Here is a 19,443-nt window from a genome sequence, read left to right as displayed (position 1 = left end):
TTGAAAAAATCTTGGGCAATGTATAAGAGTGTAGAGTAAAAAAGTGAAGTCAGATTTTCCTTCTCTTTCCTCTCAGTCCCTTCTTCCACACAAGTTATGATAAAGATTTGAGGAGAAATCTTCTACAGCCTTTTTTATTTGTCTTCATTTATGTATACAAAGGTTTTGTTTTAAATTAAGTCTTCTAGTGTTCTGTTATTGTGTAAGAAATAACAGACATGAAAACAAGCACAGTCACTGTATCTCTCACAGTTGGAGGTTGAATGGGGTCCAGTAGGTGGTTCTTGCTCAAAAACTCATATGGTTACAGTCAGTTGATAGCTGGGACCAGAATCACCTGAGCTTACTATATACCATGTCTGTCCTCTGAACTGAGCAAAGAGCTGGGGATGGAACAGCAAGGGCTTCTTAGGTACCTGTATATAGTCTTTCCATGTGGCCTCTCCAGCCTTCTCACTTTTTACATGAAAGCTCAGAATGTCAGTGGCATATGTTCTAAGAGAAAGAGACAGGTAGAAACTGTATTGACTATTTTAACTGAGCTATAGAAGTCATAATAGCACCGTTTCTACTGCATCAAGACAGGCACTAAGATCCGGGTGCAGTGGCGCCCACCTATGATCCCAGTGGCTCAGGAAACTGAGGCAGGAGGATCACGAGTTCAAAGCCAGCTTCAGCAACTTAGCAAGGCCCTAAGCAACTGTGAGACCCTGTCTCTGAATAAAATATTAAAAGGACTGGGTATGTGGCTTAGTAATGAAGTACCCCTGGGTTCAATCCCCAGTGCCAAAAAAAAAAAAAAAAGACTGGCACTAAGGCCATGTAGGTTCAAGGGTAGAAATGGAGGCAGAAAAGGTACAATTGTGTCTTCAATCCGTCACACATCTTTGGTTTTAATATGGTGGGGTTATTATTTCTGGGGTTAGTGATATATTTATTATTCTTTGACTTAAAATTGTATCCTGGAACCTTTTCATATTATCATATGTTGATCCACTGCATTCTTTGTTATATGATATAAGATGGTTAAATTAAGTGTTTCCCCATAGGTGGACATTTAAGTTGAACCCAATTTTCCTGTAATTCTAATAGGAATGGCTTCACTTACACTCAGGTGCTTTATTTCTTAACAGAAATATCAAAAGCCTTTGGCGTTTAGATGTTCTCTAGCTCCTAGCACTGGCAGAATTTTCCCTGTAAATACAGACTAGATAGATCATTTTGCTGAATTTGGGTAAAGAAGGACTCAGAAGTGTCAGTTAAGGTATCCACTTCAGTCTTTTTTCTCTCTCTTTTTTTTTCTCTCTTTTATAATTACTTTATACCCAAAGAATTTTGTTAAACTTTTTTTTTTTCTTTTTGGTACTAGGGGCACTTAACCACTGAGCCACATCCCCAGCCTTTTTTATATTTTATTTAGAAACAGGATCTCAATGAACTGTTTAGGGCCTCACTAAGTTGCTGAGGCTGGCTTTGAATTCTCAATCCTCCTTCCTCAACCTCCCCAGCTGCTGGGATTACAGGCATGTGCCATCATACCCAGCAGAACTTTGTTAATCTTGATAGATAATGTGATTCTTAAGATATCTAGCCAATAGTGGAATTGAATATCCTGAATTTCAAGAATTATAAGGCTTAATGGGGGAAGGAAGGACTGTATAGAGGGAAAAGTGGGGTGGGAGGGGTGGGGGGAAGGGAAAAAATAATAGAATGAATCAACCAACATTACCCTATGTAAATGTATGATTACACAAATGGTATGCCTTTACGCCATGTACAAACAGAGAAACAACATGTATCCCATTTGTTTACAATAAAAAAAAAAGAATTATAAGGCTTATAGAAAATGAGAAATGTTATCATTTATTTAAACCTGTGCATTTTATTTCAATCAGGTTGGAGTGATTGATTTTTCCCTCTACCTTAAGGATGTGCAAGATCTTGATGGTGGTAAAGAGTAAGTACTGCATAGTATGCTATTTTCTTCACAGCTTTAATGAAATTCTGGCAAAGAATACTAGGTGTTTGTTTTGTTTTGTTTTGTTTTGTTTTGGTTTGGTTTGGTTTGTTTTGTTTTGTTTTGAGACAGGGGCTTTCTAAATTGCTTAGGAGCTTAGGACCTGGCTAAGTTGCAGAGACTGGCCTTGAACATGAAATCCTCTTGCCTCAGCCTCCCAAGTTGCTGCCCAGACAGAGAACTGTACTCTTGTTTTTACTTTGAGATTTTAGGGGGGTTTTGGTTTTTGGTTTTTTGGTTTTTTGCAGTGGGTGGGAGTCTCAGTATCACACACTTATAATCCCAGTGACTCGGGGGTCTGAGGCAAGAGAATCACAAGTTCATGGCCAGCAACTTAGCAAGACCATGTCTCAAAATAAAAAGTAAAAAGGGGGACTAACTTAGTGGTAAACATCCCTGGGTTTAATCCCCAGTACCATCAAGAAAAAATGAGATTTTAGTTTTTGTTTAGTTACAAGTAATTAGAGATAATATGTTTGCATTTTCATTGTTTAAGGAATTAAGTTCTGCAGAAGAACAGAGCATGCTTGTGAAATTTCTCCATTCTTACTGCCCTTTTGCCAAAGACCTGACCAGTCTACAGAAGAGGGAGGACACCTTCCCTTTTCTAAGGGCACCTGTTCCCTGGCTTGTATTGCTTTCTGTTTACTTCAGGACCATGCAGACATTACTCAGCTCTGATGGTTGGTTTGCTGAAGACATTGGCATTTCTACAAGGTGATCAGAAGGTTGGAGGACAGTTACAAAGTATTAACCACCAATAAATTTCTTCCCCATTGTATGCTTTTTTTATAAGGCATGAAAGAATTACCGACGTCCTTGATCAAAAAAATTATGTGGAAGAACTTAACCGGCACTTAAGGTAGGACTTAATCCTTTTTTCCAGTGGTATTCAGTATCCCATCATTGTTTCTTGGGTCTTTTTGAGTTTCTGCATGTTTGTAACTGATTTTTTTCCAAACAAAGAAAAAGGGTTATAATCATTCATACAATGTTCATGTATATAGACTGTAGTAGTAGAATTTCTTCTTGATAAAAAAACTTTTGAGTAATCTTTGGTTCTTTGTTTTGTGCATTTATACAGCATGGACAGGTAAATGCATTAAACCTTAAATCTCCACTCCTTACCTACAACCATGTGGTTGGCAGGCCCTGCCATAGCAAGCCCTGTTGCTGATGGGAATCAGCACATAGCCTCCCCCATTCCACACCTGCCAGTGTATTAGACTAGAAGAAGGTTGAAAACCACTGGGCTAGACTTTCCAGATCAATGTGGTCACAATCTCAAGAAAAATTTCTTGATTTTTTGAAATTTTAACTGGAAAGCTACTGATGTGTTTCATGAAACACTAGTTCTTAGATAAATTTGTGGAGGTTCAGTGTTGGAGGATGCTTGGCCTAAAGTCTTTTGAAGACATCTTATTCTCTCTCTGAACCCCCTTCTAGAAAGTACATTGCACTTTAGAAATGCTTCCCAGGGGGGCTAGGGAGATAGCTCAGTCGGTAGAGTGCTTGCCTTGTAAGCACAAGGCCCTGGGTTCGATCCCCAGCACCCGAAAAAAAAAAAAAAAAAAAAATGCTTCCCAGGGGCAGACCCTCTGACCCCCAGAAGCCAAGGAACAAACAAGTTGTCATGATCCTCCAAAAGTGCTTAAGGAAACACTGCTTGAAGTCATTCCTTAACTATGATGTAGGCTGGTTTTTGAGAGATATCCTTGGTTGATTCCTAATATGAGAGTTTTTATAAGGAATAGATGTTAAATTTTATTAAATGCTTTTTAGCATCCATTAAGGCAATCATGTTTGTACCCCTTGATCTGTTGATGTGATATATTTTATTAATGGATATTGTCATACTGAACCATTCCTGTATCACAGTGATAAACTCTACTTTACTATAGATGTAATACTTTCACCGTTTTTTTTTTAACCTGACTTAATTGTTCCTCAGTTTTCTGTTTCTGGCATGGCATCATGGTTATGCAGCTTCACAAAATGAATTAGTAAATTTTGCCTTCTTTCTGTGCCTGGTAACAGTTTCTAAGTCATGGGCATTATTTGCTCCTTAAAAAACCATGAAACCCAAAGCCTTTATGAGGTACTGGCTTACCAGCGTTTCAGTTTTTTTCTTAGTTGTTGGTTCATCTAGGTTTTTCCTCTTAAAGATATGTCTTTTTTTGGTATTTTCTCTTTGTTGATATATTGTTACATGGTTAGTATAGAATTGAAAATTGAATACTCTTAAGACTTTTCCCACGCCACTGGGATTACAGGCATGTGCCACCGTGCCCAGCTCTAAATTACAGTTTCTTTTTCTTTTTCTTTTTTTTTTTTTTTTGGTGGTGCTGGGGATTGAACCCAGAGCCTTGTGCATGCAAGGCAAGCACTCTACCAACTCCCCCTACAAGTTCTTGAGCCAGATTCCCTGGATGCAGATATCAGCAGCCTTTCATAGATGTATGAACTTAAAAAGAAGAAAAAAATAATTAAATTAAGTTAAACTTAAAAAACAAAGGAAGGGGCTGGAGTTATAGAGTGTACTTAATGTGCTCTAGGCCAAGGGTTCAATCCTCAGTACCAAAAAAAGAAAGCATTGTGGTGCATACTTGTAATCCCAGCAGCTCAGGAGACTGAAGAAGGAGGATCATGAGTTCAGAGCCAGCCTCAGCAACTTATCAAGGCCCTAAGCAACTCAGTGAGACCCTGTCTCTAAATAAAAATACAAAAAAGGGCCGGGAATGTGGCTCAGTAGTTACGTACCCCTGGGTTCAACCCCCAATACCCCCCCCCCCCCCCGCAAAAAAAAAGGAAGGAAGAAAAGGATATGAACTCCAGTGAGTTCTTTAATGTAAAGTTATGATTTCTTCATATGTATACTAGACTAACAATAGAATCCACCTTGTCAAATTGGTGGAGGAGGGGTGTCAGTGAGTTGGTACATATAAAGTAGAACAAATAGGGCCTGGCATATAGTCCAAAAAATAAGTTACTGCTATTTTTGTAGGGATTATTATTGTTGTTTATTGAGTCTGTTGTTTTTCTGTTTGATTACTCATTACATTAACTTTTTACATGTTTTTCAATATAAAAGCACATATTATGGCAGAGATGGTTTCACAGGTGGTATATACTTATCCTCTGATTCTTGGAGGTATATATGTTAAATATGTATAGCTTTTTGTATGTGAGTCTCAGTAAAATGAGATTCTCATTCCAGGCAGAATCCCATTTTGTGCCCACCAAAAAAAAAGCACATATTACATAATATTTCAAAAATGGGGGAAGTACCAGGCACAGTGTCACACTCCTGTAATCTCAGCAACTTGGGAGACTGAGGCAGGAGGATCATAAGTTCAAGCCTACTTTGGGCAACTGAGCAAGATCCTCAGTGACTTGGCAAGACCCTGTCTCAAAGTGAAAAATAAAAAGGACTGGGTAGCTCAGTGCCAAAGTGCCCTGGGTTCAATCCTAGTCAAGAAAAAAAATATGGGGGAAAGCAGCCAGTTACAATGGCACATGCCTGTTATCCCAGCTACTCAGGAGATGAAGGCAAGAAGATCATAAGACTAGCCTCTTGGCAACTTAGCAAGAAAATAAATAGGGCTGGGGATGTAGCTCAGTGGTAGAGAACTTGCCTGGCATGTAAGAGGTCCTGGTTTCAATCACCAGTACTGCAAAAAAAAGGCAGGGGGGCAGGGTAGAGGGAAGGGAACTGGGGATATGGCTCAGCAGTAGAGCACTTGCCCAGCATATGCAAAGCCCTGGGCTTGATACCCCAGCACTGAAAAAAAGGGGGGTGGGTCAGAAAGAGTATAAGAGTATAAAGAAGATTTTAAAATCACTTTTGATCCTCCTGCACCCAAGTGTCAGTATCTTGTGAATATTACCTTAGTTGTATGAATGCTGACCATTTTAGTTCCCATCATCTATAGTTTTGGAGGAAGAATATTTTCAGCTAACTAAAAAGGGAATAAGTAGCATATTTCAGGGATAAAATTTATTGGAAAACATTTTTAAATACACACATACACATATTTTTATTGTTTTCATCTCCTCTGAATTAGAGACCTTTTGCCTTTTCATTTCATACAGGAAATCTAAGACTCTCCCTTCTCATCATTTACAGGTTGGGTATACAGCTTTTATGAGTTCACACTCACCTAATATTTTTATTTTCTACAGCTGCACAGTTGGAGATCTTCAAACTAAGATAGATGGTTTGGAAAAGACTAATGCAAAACTTCAGGAAGAGGTTTGTAGCTTATTGAAGCCCTTTAACAAACAAAATGACCCAAGGTTAAGAGAAATGGTACGGTTGATATATCTGTTAGGAAGGGGGATTGCTAACTTTGGGTTGAGCTGCACATGGGACAAGAGAATATTTGTGTTCTGCCCTATTTAGGACTCCCAGTGAGACACTGCAGCTGATCATGAGCCAGTTCTCAGTGACTTAGGTTTTATCACCCCAAAGTAACAGCTCATTACAATAGACAGCTTCTGTCAAAGTGCAGTTTCTTCCTCCTTTTCACCTTTCCTGTGATGTCATATGCCTCCCAGCTGCCCTAGAAGGCACAGACTCCATTATGAGAGGCTCCCTAGTCCACCCCTTCTGTTTTGGCCTCTCAGAAGCATGGAACCAGTCTCCCCACAGCATGGTCTTTCTCTGCTTTCTCACTAGGAAGAGAGAAGGAAAGGACAGGAAGAAGGAGGGCTGAGGCCGAGGAAGACAGCTTGCTGCCAGCTGCCCGGCAGTCTCCTTGGTGGACACATCTTGTCTCCTGTTAGCAGGAGGGGGGTTGCTCAGCCTTTCTGAGGCTTTCCACAGGTAGCGGTCCCTGCTGCTCAGGCCTCCCCACCTAGTCTCGTTGGGAAGGAAGAGGACTTTGAAAGCGGAAAAGGAACACTTCTGAGTTATGGAGACAGGGACAGGGGAAAGGAGAGCCAGAGAGCACACCTCTGTAACAAGGACCCTGGTTTAAGGCACACTTTAACTGACTGCTCTCTCCTGAGGGGCCAGTCCTGAAGGCTTTCAAAGAAAGAGCTCAGATTTGTAAGACAGGTAGGATATTCAAAGACAGTTTTCATAGGGGGCATCATGGGACAAACTTCACTGAATTTAGCATAGGAAGATGCATATTTCACCTTGGTAGGTCTTTGATCCTCACTTTTGTCTTCAAGTTGAGTGATAATACATACTTTACAATATTGTCATAAAGATTGCCAGTTTAATATCATATGACTATGCCTGATACAACAGTTGTAGGGGTTGGGGAGTACTTGAGTGTGAGTTGATTTTAGAACGAGCAGATCACCCTGTGTTCTCTTAGACCAGGTAGCATGCTTTGACTAAAGGTCTGAGTTCACTATCAAAACTAAACAGCTGGGTTTTCTTTTTTAAAAGCAGGTGATTGTAAGAGAAATATTTTAGAGAAAAGTATTTCTCCTTCAGGGTGTGCTCTCTATCTTCAGAGAGAATAGTGAAAGTAGCTTATTGCTTTGGCTGACACTAGCACCTTTTTTAAAACCTTAAGGTGTCTTACTTGGTCAAAGCAGTGACTTAGAAATCCAGCCTGGGTTCCAAGCCTGAATGAAAAGTAATTCTGAAGGGTTTTACTGCTTTTGACAAAAGAGGAAGAGAAGAGTTCAATGGCTCTAGGTCCCTTTACAGGGGAATGATGCTGAGGACAGAACCAGGTACTAGGGACAGATGTTTAACAGATGTTTAACTTCTTGCTCCTTCTGCAGCCTCCCTGTCTCTCTGCAAGCTGTATTCTTAGACTGGAATAAGGAGAGATCTGGCTGCTGAATTTTCTCATCTCCCACACTTCTTGTAATATTCTTTCCTTAGGCAGACCCATGCAGCTTCTATATAGTTTTCCCTAAACCATAATAACACATTCGAGGAAAGGAAGGATTTTTCTAGGACATGTCTCTAAGGATTTGTGTTTCTCTTTTTGCCGTGGTTCTGGATATCAAACCCAAGTCCTCACACATGCTAGCCAAGCGCTTAAGCACTGTACCACTAAACTATATTGCCGGTCCTGTGTTTGATTCTTTCATTCTCTGTCTAGTGATAAAATATGCTTTTGTTCATCAACTAGAAACAAAACTATAGTGAATGACAAATCAAAGCCCATAATCCCTTTTCTTTCTTTTTCCTTTTTTCTTTTCCCTTTTCCTTCTTTTTCTTTCAGTACTAGGAATTGAACTCAGGGACATTCTACCACTGAAGTGCACCAGTACTTCTGTTTGTTTGTTTTGTTTTGTTTTGTTTTGTTTTGTTTTGTTTTGTTTTTGAGACAGGATCTTACTAAGTTACCCAGGCTGGCCTCAAACTTGGAATCCTCCTGCCTCAGTCTCCCGAGTCACTGACAATACAGGCATGTGCCCCTGAGTCCAGTTCACAATCCCTTTTCTAAGTAACAGCCTTTTCTGTCATTTGATACTGACAGTCCCCATCTCTTCTTAAGCATTTTTTAACAATACCTTTATTGTTTTATTTATTTATTTATTTTAACGTGGTGCTGAGGATTGAATTCAGTGCCTCACACATGCAAGGCAGGCGCTTTGTCACTGAGCTACAACCCCAGCCTCTTTTCTTAAGCATTTTTAATGTTGTTGACCTTTTTAAATTAGTGATGAGAACAGGCCATATGCTTTTTTTCATTTGACATTGTAAGTATATTATCAAGGCATTAAAAGCTGTTGTAAACATTTCATTAACTACATATTTCTGTCTTGTACTTCAACTTTTTTTTTTTTTTTTTTTTTTTTTGGTACCAAGGATTGAACCTAGGATTGCTTAACCACTGAGCCACATCCCCAGCCCTTTTTTATATTTTATTTAGAGATAGAATCTCACCAAGTTGCTAAGTGCCTTGCTCAGGACTGGTTTTGAACTCACAATCCTTCTGCCTTGGCCTCCTGAGTCACTGAGATTACAGGTGTGCACCACTGCACCTGACTTACTTCCACTATAGTTACTTAACCATTTCTCTAATTGTAGAATTCAGGCTGTACTTCTACTATAATTTATTTAACCATTTCTCTAAAAATAGAATTCAGGCTGTTGCTAACTTTTTGTGCCAATAAATCATTGCATACATGAAGTAGTAATGTGTTATCATTAAAGAAGGAAAACATGGGGAGAAAATACGGGAAGAGCAAAAATCACTAAGGGGTAGATGGGAGATGGAGTTTTACTATATACATTTTTTATGTCTTTGAGATTTTGAAACATATATTCCCTATTCAATATAAGGAAATAAAAATATTAGACATCTGAAAATAAATTGCCAATTGTGAAGCTGCACGTAAATGTTTTTGATTTCAACAGTAAGATTAACTTTGATGTTAAGAAATGTAAAAATCTCTCTTTAATCAGCTGTCAGCTGCAACAGATCGGATTTGTTCACTTCAAGAAGAACAGCAGCAATTAAGAGAACAAAATGAATTAATTCGTGAAAGAAGTGAAAAGAGTGTAGAGGTGAGAAATTGACCTTATAGTTAGGTGGCATGTTTCTCACTCAGATGTACCCATTGTCAGTCTCAAACTCATATAGTCTTTTCTTGGTGTCTGTGGGGAATTGGTTCTAATATCACTTCCCCAGGATACCAAAATCCTAGTTCCATTATATAAAACAATGTAGTATTTGCATATAGCCTTTGTACATTCTCCAAGATACTTTAAATTATCTCTAGATTACTCATAATACCTCCTATGATGTAAATGCTGTCTATGTAAATAGTTGCTATCCTGTATTATATGGGGAATAATGACAAGGAAAAAAAGTCTGTACATATTCAATACAGACTAAATTTTTTTTCACGTTTTTCTAATTTGTGACTGGTTGAATCTGCTGATGCAGAGCCTGCAAGTATGAGGGCCAACTATAGTTTCATAATGATCCAATTCTCAGAATCTGCCTTTGATGTCAGAAAATACCTCTTGTTGCTGACCCTGCCATTGTCACCCTCCAGCCAACTGGACCACGTGGACTCCCTCACCTTATGGGCCTTTGCGTGCTAGTTACTGTTCATTCTTCAATTTCTGCTCACATGCATACTCTTTTGTAATGCCATCCCTGGTATCCATAGATGGACTTATACCCTCCTCCCATATTCCCATAGTTTGTTATTCATCCTCCATCATAGAATCCATGCACTATTTTGTAAAATTGCCAGCTTACAGTTGTCTAGCCTGATGATTTTAAAGGTGAAATCATATCTGATTCACCACTAAATCCACCCAGTGCTAAATAAAAACATGGTCAATAAATACTGAGTGATGAATTGAATAAAAGCTTTTCCTGCTAGAGTCTCTTGTATTGTTTTAAAGAAAATTAAATATAAATTTGTTATTTGAACCCAACTTTAAAAAAAATTATTGGCTTGCTCTCATCCTTTATCTTCAAGTTCTAATATCTTTATAAATTTTACCTTTATCATGCTAAAAGAGCAGAAATTGTCCTACATGTTTTCAAAGTTATGGTATATGTTTAAATACTCTGTAGCTAGTTTGTTTTCTATAAGCAAACCATTCCTCTTGGTGTTCTTGAATGTTGTAGATAACAAAACAGGACACCAAAGTTGAGCTGGAGACTTACAAGCAGACCCGGCAAGGTCTGGATGAAATGTACAGTGACGTATGGAAGCAGCTAAAGGAGGAGAAGAAAGTTCGACTGGTAAGTATGCAAAACTGAGCATCCTTAAGAAGAATTTTGGGGCTGGGGAGATAGCTCAGTTGGTAGAGTGCTTGCCTTGTAAGCACAAGGCCCTGGGTTTGATCCCCAGCACCCAAAAAAAAAAAAAAAAAAAAAAGAAGAATTTCTCTGTAGCCCTACAAGTTAAATCTGTCAGCACTTTTCACATGTGTACTGAAACCTGATGCCACTCACAGAAAGTCAGAAGCTGTCAGTTTTGTTTTGTTTTGTTTTGTTTTTAAATCCTGTTTATAATGCAATTCTGCATTGTCACTTATATATTTTGTTCCCATTTTTTAAACTTTTTTTTTGGTACCAGGATTGAACTCAGGGACACTTGACCACTGAGCCACATCCCCAGCCCTATTTTGTATTTTATTTAGAGACAGTGTCTCTCTGAATTGCTTAGGGCCTTTCTTTTGCTGAGGCTGGCTTTGAACTTGTGATCCTTCTGCCCAGCCTCCCGAGCTGCTGGGATTAGAGGCGGGCACCACCAAGCCCTGCTTTAAACCTCCTTTGAGACTAGACTCATGATTTCTTTGACAATACCATTCTCTTAAGCTATTATTTCCACTTAACTGTTGATGACCCAAGTTCTTTATTAAACACATTTTTTTCTTCTTCTTCTTTTTGGTACTGGGGATCGAACCCAGCAGCAGTTTACCACTGAGCTACATCCCCAACACCACCTGCACCCCCCCACTTTTTTTTTTTTTTTTGGAGACAGTCATCTTGCTAAGTTGCACAGACTGGCCTTGAACTTGAGATCCTCCTACCTTAGCCTCCCAGAGTTGCTAGCATTTCGCCACTGCACCCCGTATCATATCAAGCCTAATTCTTTTTTCCCCTTTCTCCTCCAGCTTTATTGCAGTAGTTTCTTTGCTTTTTTTTTTTTTAAACATATATTTTAGGTGGACACAATACCTTTATTTTTTTATTTTTATGTGGTGCTGAGGATGGAACCCAGGGCCTCATGCATACGAAGTGAGCGCTCTACCACTGAACCATAACCCCAGCCCCTTTATTGAAATAGTTTAAATTACATTTTCTTTTCTAGGACTTCAGGTGCTTTTTTAAACCCAATTTGTAGCTGGCTTTATTTATTTGTTTCCTTGAATGAAGGTGGGGCAAAGTGTCCCAAGTTATTCAGGATGAAAAAGAACCATTTTAAAATGGTTAGCATGTGTGAGGCTCTAGATTCAATCCCAGCCCCACCAAAAAAAATTTTTTTTTTTTTTCAGAATGATTGTATATCGCCAGGCACTATAATCCCAGCAGCTTGGGAGACTGGGCAGTAGGATTCAAAGCCAGCCTCAGCAAAAGCAAGGTGCTAAGCAACTCAGTGAGACCCTGTCTCTAAATAAAGTACAGCATAGGGCTGGGGATGTGGCTCAGTGGTTGAGTGCCCCTGAATTCCATCCCCAGTACCCAAAAAAAAAAAAAAAAGTTGTATATTTGTTGCCACAAACTAGCAAACCATTCCAGAAACTGAAACATTGCAACATTAGATCTTTTCCAGCACTCAAGCACAACACACATTTTAGATCATAGATTCTAATCTCTGGGTTTGGAGAACATGGTTGCTAGAACTGTAGGCTTATATTGCCAGTCAGCTTTCTATTGACTTGATATGAAGCCAAATTTAATTATGATGAGGAAAAGGGAAGAAACTTAATCGCCAAGACAGACTTTCTCAAACCTGTTCTGATTTGTAGTTTGTCTTTTATTCATTGCACAAGATACATTTTTGTAATCTACTTTAATATCATTTTCCTTGTAAATGTCCTTTAAAGGAACTAGAAAAAGAGCTAGAGTTACAAATTGGAATGAAAATGGAAATGGAAATCGCCATGAAGCTACTGGAAAAGGATACCCACGAGAAGCAGGACACGCTTGTTGCCCTCCGCCAACAGCTGGAAGAAGTCAAAGCAATTAATTTACAGATGTTTCACAAAGTTCAGGTGGGAATTGACTTTGGGTCTATTAACCTGGTTCCATGTGTTCCCTTTCAGTCTTATCCTTCCTGCAGAATGGGCAGATAAATATCTGTGAGCACCCAGTATGTTTCAGACCTGGTCCTTGACCCCCTTGTATTACTATATTTATTTGATTTGATTTGATTCTGAGAGCAGTCATTGAGAAATGAGGGGAAATGGAAATAATAGGGCAGAACTAAGTGGCTAAATCACATAACCCTGCTGGCACACTCTAAGGCTGATGTCTTTTTAATCCATGCCAAACTTTATCAATGTCTCCTAGCTGTTTTCTTCTATTTCAGTGACTCATTGTGTACACTAAGAGATGGAGAAGAGAATTAAGGATACCATTTTTAAAAAAAACTTACATAGGGCTGGGGATATAGCTCAGTTGGTAGAGTGCTTATCTCACATGCACAAGACCCTAGGTTAACCCCCAGCACCAAAAAAAAAAAAAAAAAAAATTACATAATCAATGTTTTAATGACAGTAATAAAAATTAAAGTAAAACAAAATAAGAAAGGAAAATAAATTCACCTTCTTTACACATTATCTATTTTAATTTTTTTATGTTTTCTTCCATTTTGGGACCATATAAAGACATAAAGTTAGTGTTGTGGTAGGGCAAAACCACTATAATAATTTAGAAAACCCTAAATAGAATAGCTTAAAAATATGGAAGTTTATATTTATGTGACACAAGAGTTCCAATGTGAACATTTCTCACTAGCATATATACTCTGCACAGTCATTCAGGGACCTAGTCTAAGGTACCTCCAGCTTTCCAGGCCACTTTAATTGTTATTATTCCTGCAATAAGAAGAGGGGAGAAGAACAAAAGTCCAGGGCCAAGGACTTCCTATCTAGCAGTGAGACACTTCCAGTCAGTCCTATGGGAAAGGGTTAGTCACCGTGGCCACACTTGGCTTTAAGGGGGTTCTGGTAGTGTCATCTTTTCTAGGCCATAGGCCTGATAAAGGGAAGAATATTTGTGGGTCGACACAGTTGTCTGTATGATAGCCAGCCCCACGGGAACTGCTGTTGAAGTCCCATCTGGTTCCTCCTCCAAAGCTGTAGCCCCTGGGCTGATGGTCAGCACTTTCCAACAGCCCATGTGACCCCAGAGCTGGAGACAGTTGTTTCTCACAGTAGCCCATCATATCTAGAGCCGGATGGTGAAACAGAAACCAGATGCACCCAATAGAAGCACCCATTTGGAAAAGGGAGCAAAGGGAAACATGGCAAGCAGTCGCTGGCCCATAGCAGTTGTTTGTGCCCTTTGAGCAGGAACTGTTAAGGCTGTGGCACCTAATGGTAGGCTCTGTTTCTTAGCACACCTTGCTTCTATGGTACTACCATCTGAAAGAACTTCTATATCACCTGAGGTCCACTGTCTTCCTTAGCAGCATTCAAAGGGGAATCAGGGACCATGTCCACAGAGAATAAGCAGGTTTGATGGCCAGATTTTTCCTGGTGTCACTTCGCCAACCTGGCAGTTGTAATAGGGATCAAACAGCCACAAGAAGTTTTCAGACCAGACTCATGACTCCTTTGAGAGTACAATGGCCTCATTCATGGCCTCTGATCTGTCAGTGAGCAGAGTTCATTGAACACAGTTCTCACACCTGCCTCATTACTTTGTTTCTTTTCTCTATCAGTGTCTGTGTGTCTGTCTCTGTCCTGTTAATAGCAGATCATCCAAAACAAGTTTTAGGTGTGAAGGGAACCAATCTCGATATTGGATTTTTGCTGCTTGGGAATTTTGTTTTGGTGCTGGGGATAAAACCCAGGGCCTCATGCATACTAAGCAAGTGCTTTACCACTGAGCTATATCCCTAGACCATGTGAGAAGTTTTATAGAGGCTTTATTGCTCAGTTTTTAGTCTCATTTCACATGTCGTAGGGTTAGCAGAGCAATTAGCTTTACAAACCCTGTGAGGCCCCTACCTTTGGACTCTGTATTCCTGTGCATCTCTCTTTACAAACCTGGATTCTTTGGACTCTTCCCTACTCCCAGCACCTTGCCCAGACAGCAAGGATAGCCAACACATATTAGCATTCTGGCTGTTTTCAGTCACTTCCCCTGAAGCACCAGCAGAATTGACATGTGCTCTGTTTTCCAAGTTTAGATGAGTGATAGTTTTACTAACTGCTTTGCCATAACTAACAAGGATCCCCAGGTTTCTGGTTTGTTGCTTCTGCTTTGGCAGTGCTAACCCCATCTGCTGAGTCACTGCACATATGTTAGAGTTTTATTATGGCAGCACTGTGATCCAAGTTACTCTCTGTTCCTGCTAGGATTTTATCCACTTACTTTCACTTCAAATGTTTTCTGCTTTAAGCTTCATATGTACACTGTTGAGTCCATCAAATTCCTCACTTTGAGGCACGTGATAATATTAAATACCTCTTGGGGAGTTTTTCCCCCTTTTGTACTAGGGATTAAGCTCAGAGGTACTTTACCACTAAGCTACATCCCCAATCCTTTGTATTTTTTATTTTGAGACAGGGTCTGACTGTTGTTCAAGCTGACCTTGAACTTGGGATCCTCTTGCCTTAGCCTCCTGAGTCCCTGGGATTACTGGCATGGGCCACTACACCCAGCTGTCTCTGAAATTTCTATTCTGTTTGATAGTTACTGTTTTAATGACCATAGCTTTACAGTATGTTTTAATAGCAAATTGTACTAGTTTGCTAGGAGTATCATAACAAAGTACCAAAAACTGAATGACTTAAGAGAAAATTCTTGTCTCAGGATTCTGGAGACTAGAGGTCTAAGATCGGAGTGCCAGCAGAGTTGATTTTTTGGAAGCTTTAAGGAATCATCTTTCCCATCCCCCTTTCCTAACTTTTGTTGCTTCCTGGCAACCCTAGCATTCCTTTCTTGGTGAGCTGTCTTCTTCACACAGCATTCTCCCTGCCTGTCTGTGTGCACATAGCACCTTCTCATACTCATCAACCGTATCAATAGAATTAAATGTGGATGTCAGTAATGGGACTCACTAGTTTTAGAAGTGAGGGTAGTCTTTTGGGACTGAACTCTCCACCTATGGGGTGGGCACTAACTCTACATAATTAGTATCAGAATTGAACTGAACTGTAGGACACCCATTTGTTGTCAGTGTTGTTTGTGTGGGAACACTCACGCATTTCATGTCAGAGTATTGTGAGAGTTGGGCATGGTGGCGCATGCCTGTAATCCCAGCAGCTAAGGAGGCTGAGGCAGGAGGATTCTGAGTTCAAAGCCAACCTCATCAATTTAGCGAGGCTCTAAGCAACATAGTGAGATCCTGTCTCTAAATAAAATATAAAACGGTAAATAAAATATAAAATGGACTGGGGATGTGGCTCAGTGGTTAAGTGTCCCTGGGTTCAATTCCTGGTACAAAAAAAAAAAAAAAAAGAAGTGCTGTTAGAAAAAACACACCACCCTCACCTTCATTATATTCTGCTTTCTCATTTTGCAGGTTTGCTCTATAACTCATTTTCAACTTTTGAAATGCATGCTCATTTGTTTTGTATTTATTTCATTAAAAAACATTTAAAGTGGGCTGGGGATATAGCTCAGTTGGTAGAGTGCCTGCCTTCCAAGCACAAGGCCCTGGGTTCAATCCCCAGCACCGCAAAAAAAAAAAATTTAAAGTTAAAAATTAGCCACAAAAACTACTTTAGGGGTCTGGGGGAGGGAGCTCAGTGGCAGAGCACTTGCCTAGAATTTAAGAGGCCCTGGGGTCTATCCCCAGACCATACACACACAAAAATCAAATTAACCATGCCTCTCATATTTGACAAAAGTACTTCGTCATCAAAGAAGCACATTTTTCACATTTTGGCATCCCTTACAGTCAATGGAATGTCATGTTTCGGTTTTTTTATTTCTTCATGGTAACTAAAATGATGGTATAATGGTATATCTTTAGTGTAGTTAAATATCACATAGTAATTGTTTTATTTTAATGTTTTGTTTTGTTACCACACTGGGGATTGAACCCTAAAGCATTCTGCCTCTGGGCTACATCCCCAGCCCTTTCTTTTTTTTTTTTTTTTTTTTTTTTTTTTATTTAATTTTTTATTTTTATAGACTGCATTTTGATTTATGGTACACAAGTGGAGTACAACTTTTCAATTCTATGGTTGTACACAATGTAGATTCACACCATCCATGTAATCATACATATACATAGGATAATACTGTCTCATTCTACTATCTTTCCTTCCCCCACCCTCTCCTGCCCCATTTTCCTCTACACCATCCAGAGTTCTTCATTCTTCTCTCTGCCACTCCCCTCGTTACGTATCATCTACTTATCAGAGGAAACATTCAGCCTTTGGTTTTTTTGGGCTTGGCCTATTTCCCTTAACATGATATTCTCCAACTCCATCCATTTACCTATAAATGCCATAATTTTATTCTTCTTTATGGCTGAATAATATTCCATTGTGTATATCTACCACAGTTTCTTTATCCATTCATCTGTTGAAGGGCATCTAGGTTGTTTCCACAATCTAGCTATTGTGAATTGAGCAGCTATGAACATTGATGTGGCTGAGTCACTGTAGTATGCTGATTTTAAGTCCTTTGGGTATAAACCAAGGAGTGGGATAGCTGGGTCAAATGGTGGGTCCATTCCAAGTTTTTTGAGGTATCTCCATACTGCTTTCCAGAGTGGCTGCACCGATTTGCAGCCACCAGCAATGCATGAGTGTGCCTTTTTCCCCCACATCCACACCAACACTTATTATTACTTGTGTGTGTGTGTGTGTGTGTTTGCTGTGGTGCTGGGGATTTGAACCAGGGCCTTGTACTTATGAGGCAAGCACTCTACCAACTGAGCTATATCCCCAACCCTTGTGTTCTTGATAATAGCCATTCTAATTGGAGTTAGATGAAATCTTAGGGTGGTTTTAATTTTCATTTCTCTAATTACTAGAATGATGAACACCTTTTCATAAATTTGTTGATCACCCGTATATCTTCTGTGAAGTGTCTAGCCAGTTCCTTAGCCCATTTATTGATTATCCCCAGTCCTTTTAAAATTTTATTTTGAGATTAGGTCTTACTAAGTTGCTGCGGCTGGCCTCAAACTTGGGATTTTCCTGCCTCAGCCTCCTGAGTAGGTGGCACCCCTGCACCTAGCTCACATGGTATTTTATTGTCTTTAGCTCTTAAGTACTTCACATTTCCTTCTGGTTTGTTTTTTAGCTCAGTAATAAGCTGTTTAGTTTCCAGAAATGAAGTGTTTTTAGCTATTCTCCTGTTGTTAATGTCTAAGTTTATGATACTAAGGTCAGAGACTATAGACTGTATGTTATTTCTCAGGATTTTATTAGGACTTCTGTCTTCAGCCTTTCTGTACTCTTTTATTTTAAAGATCTTTTGTAAACACACAAGAGTGCCCCCCTCTGGTTATCTGGAATCTGTCACGATTAAAAGTCTGTACTGAGAAAGTCATACAGATTTGGCAGTATACCAGTCCCACTCCTCGTGTGCCTTCAAACCTTCAGTTAGTTGCTTTCTCTTTCTTAAGTTTCCCTCTTTTAATGGGAAAAGTGGGGCTATCGGTGCCTCCCTTGAGACCCCTGAGAGCATGTGTCAGATGAATTGACAGATGTGCCTGGCACAGGAGACAACTTAGGAACACTGAGTCTGCTCTGGCTATGGAGGGACAGACTCCAGTACCTCCCTCTTTGTTGTTCTTTCTGTTAGCAGAGCTGGGAGCCTTGACCCAGTTTGTCTTTCAAGTATCTAGGGAAGAACAGCAATTAAAGAAATAGTCTTAAAAGTATCAAAAAGTACAAGATTAACATTTAGACCCCATTTGTAATGTGGAAGGGGAAGGATAAGCAGCATGAGAACCCCTTTCCTTGTTTTTTTAGAACGCAGAGAGCAGTTTACAGCAGAAGAATGAAGCCATCACATCTTATGAAGGAAAAACAAATCAAGTTATGTCTAGCATGAAGCAGATGGAAGAAAGGTAATTACTTCCCCTGGCAGATAGTCCATTCCTAGAACATGGTCACTGAAAATCAGATTGTCCTCCGGGGTTGGAACCATACAATGAGTGCCTTCTCACTGATATTTGATATTTCACATTTATATATCAAGTCATCAGTGGCTTACAGCACGTTTCACAAATAGACCACACAAATATTTTTAACTGGTTTTTACAAAGGTGAGAGTACAATTTGAGAAAGACAAGTCTTTTCAGTAAATGATATTGGAACAATTTGACATCCATATTCAAAGCAAGGAACCTCAGTCTATACACCTCATGCCTTCTGCAATAGTTAACTCAAAATGGATCATAAATTTAAATGTAAAACTAAAAACTATAAAGCTTTTAGAAGAAAGCATAGGAGAAAATCTTCATAACGTTAGGGTAGATAAAGAGATCTTTTTTGCAGGTACAGCATAAAAGCATGATCCATAAGAGAAAAGCTTGATAAATTAGACTTTTATCAAAATTTTAAACTTCAATTCTATGAAAGACATAAGAGAATAAAAAGGCAAGATGTAAATTTAGAGAAAATTTGCAGATCACATGTATGACAAATAGCTTGTGTCCAGAATTTACAAAGAGTTCTAAAAACTCAAGCAAATAATCTGATTTAAAAATGGGCAAGGGCTGGGGTTGTGGCTCAGTGGTAGAGCACTTACCTACCACCTGTGAGGCACTGGGTTCGATCTTCAGCACCACATATAAATTAAAAATAAAATAAAGGTATCGTGTTCATCTAAAACTGAAAA

General features: G+C 39.3%; 1 protein-coding gene across 3 annotated transcripts in view; it reads left to right on the top strand.

Annotated features, from left to right (window-relative positions):
* Positions 1-19,443, top strand: part of Rufy1 (RUN and FYVE domain containing 1) — a 57,029-nt gene that overhangs the window by 26,091 nt on the left and 11,495 nt on the right. For all 3 annotated transcript variants that reach the window (XM_047555921.1, XM_047555922.1, XM_047555923.1), the window contains exons 6-12: positions 1,896-1,957; positions 2,814-2,879; positions 6,200-6,269; positions 9,402-9,503; positions 10,585-10,701; positions 12,513-12,680; positions 18,573-18,670. In XM_047555921.1, the coding sequence (XP_047411877.1) occupies positions 1,896-1,957; positions 2,814-2,879; positions 6,200-6,269; positions 9,402-9,503; positions 10,585-10,701; positions 12,513-12,680; positions 18,573-18,670 (683 nt within the window). The remainder of the gene's footprint in view (positions 1-1,895; positions 1,958-2,813; positions 2,880-6,199; positions 6,270-9,401; positions 9,504-10,584; positions 10,702-12,512; positions 12,681-18,572; positions 18,671-19,443) is intronic.

The sequence above is a fragment of the Sciurus carolinensis genome, chromosome 6, assembly GCF_902686445.1.
Source record: "Sciurus carolinensis chromosome 6, mSciCar1.2, whole genome shotgun sequence".
NCBI lineage: Eukaryota > Metazoa > Chordata > Mammalia > Rodentia > Sciuridae > Sciurus > Sciurus carolinensis.
Note: the sequence above shows the minus strand (reverse complement) of the source record. Positions and strands in the feature narration are given on the sequence as shown.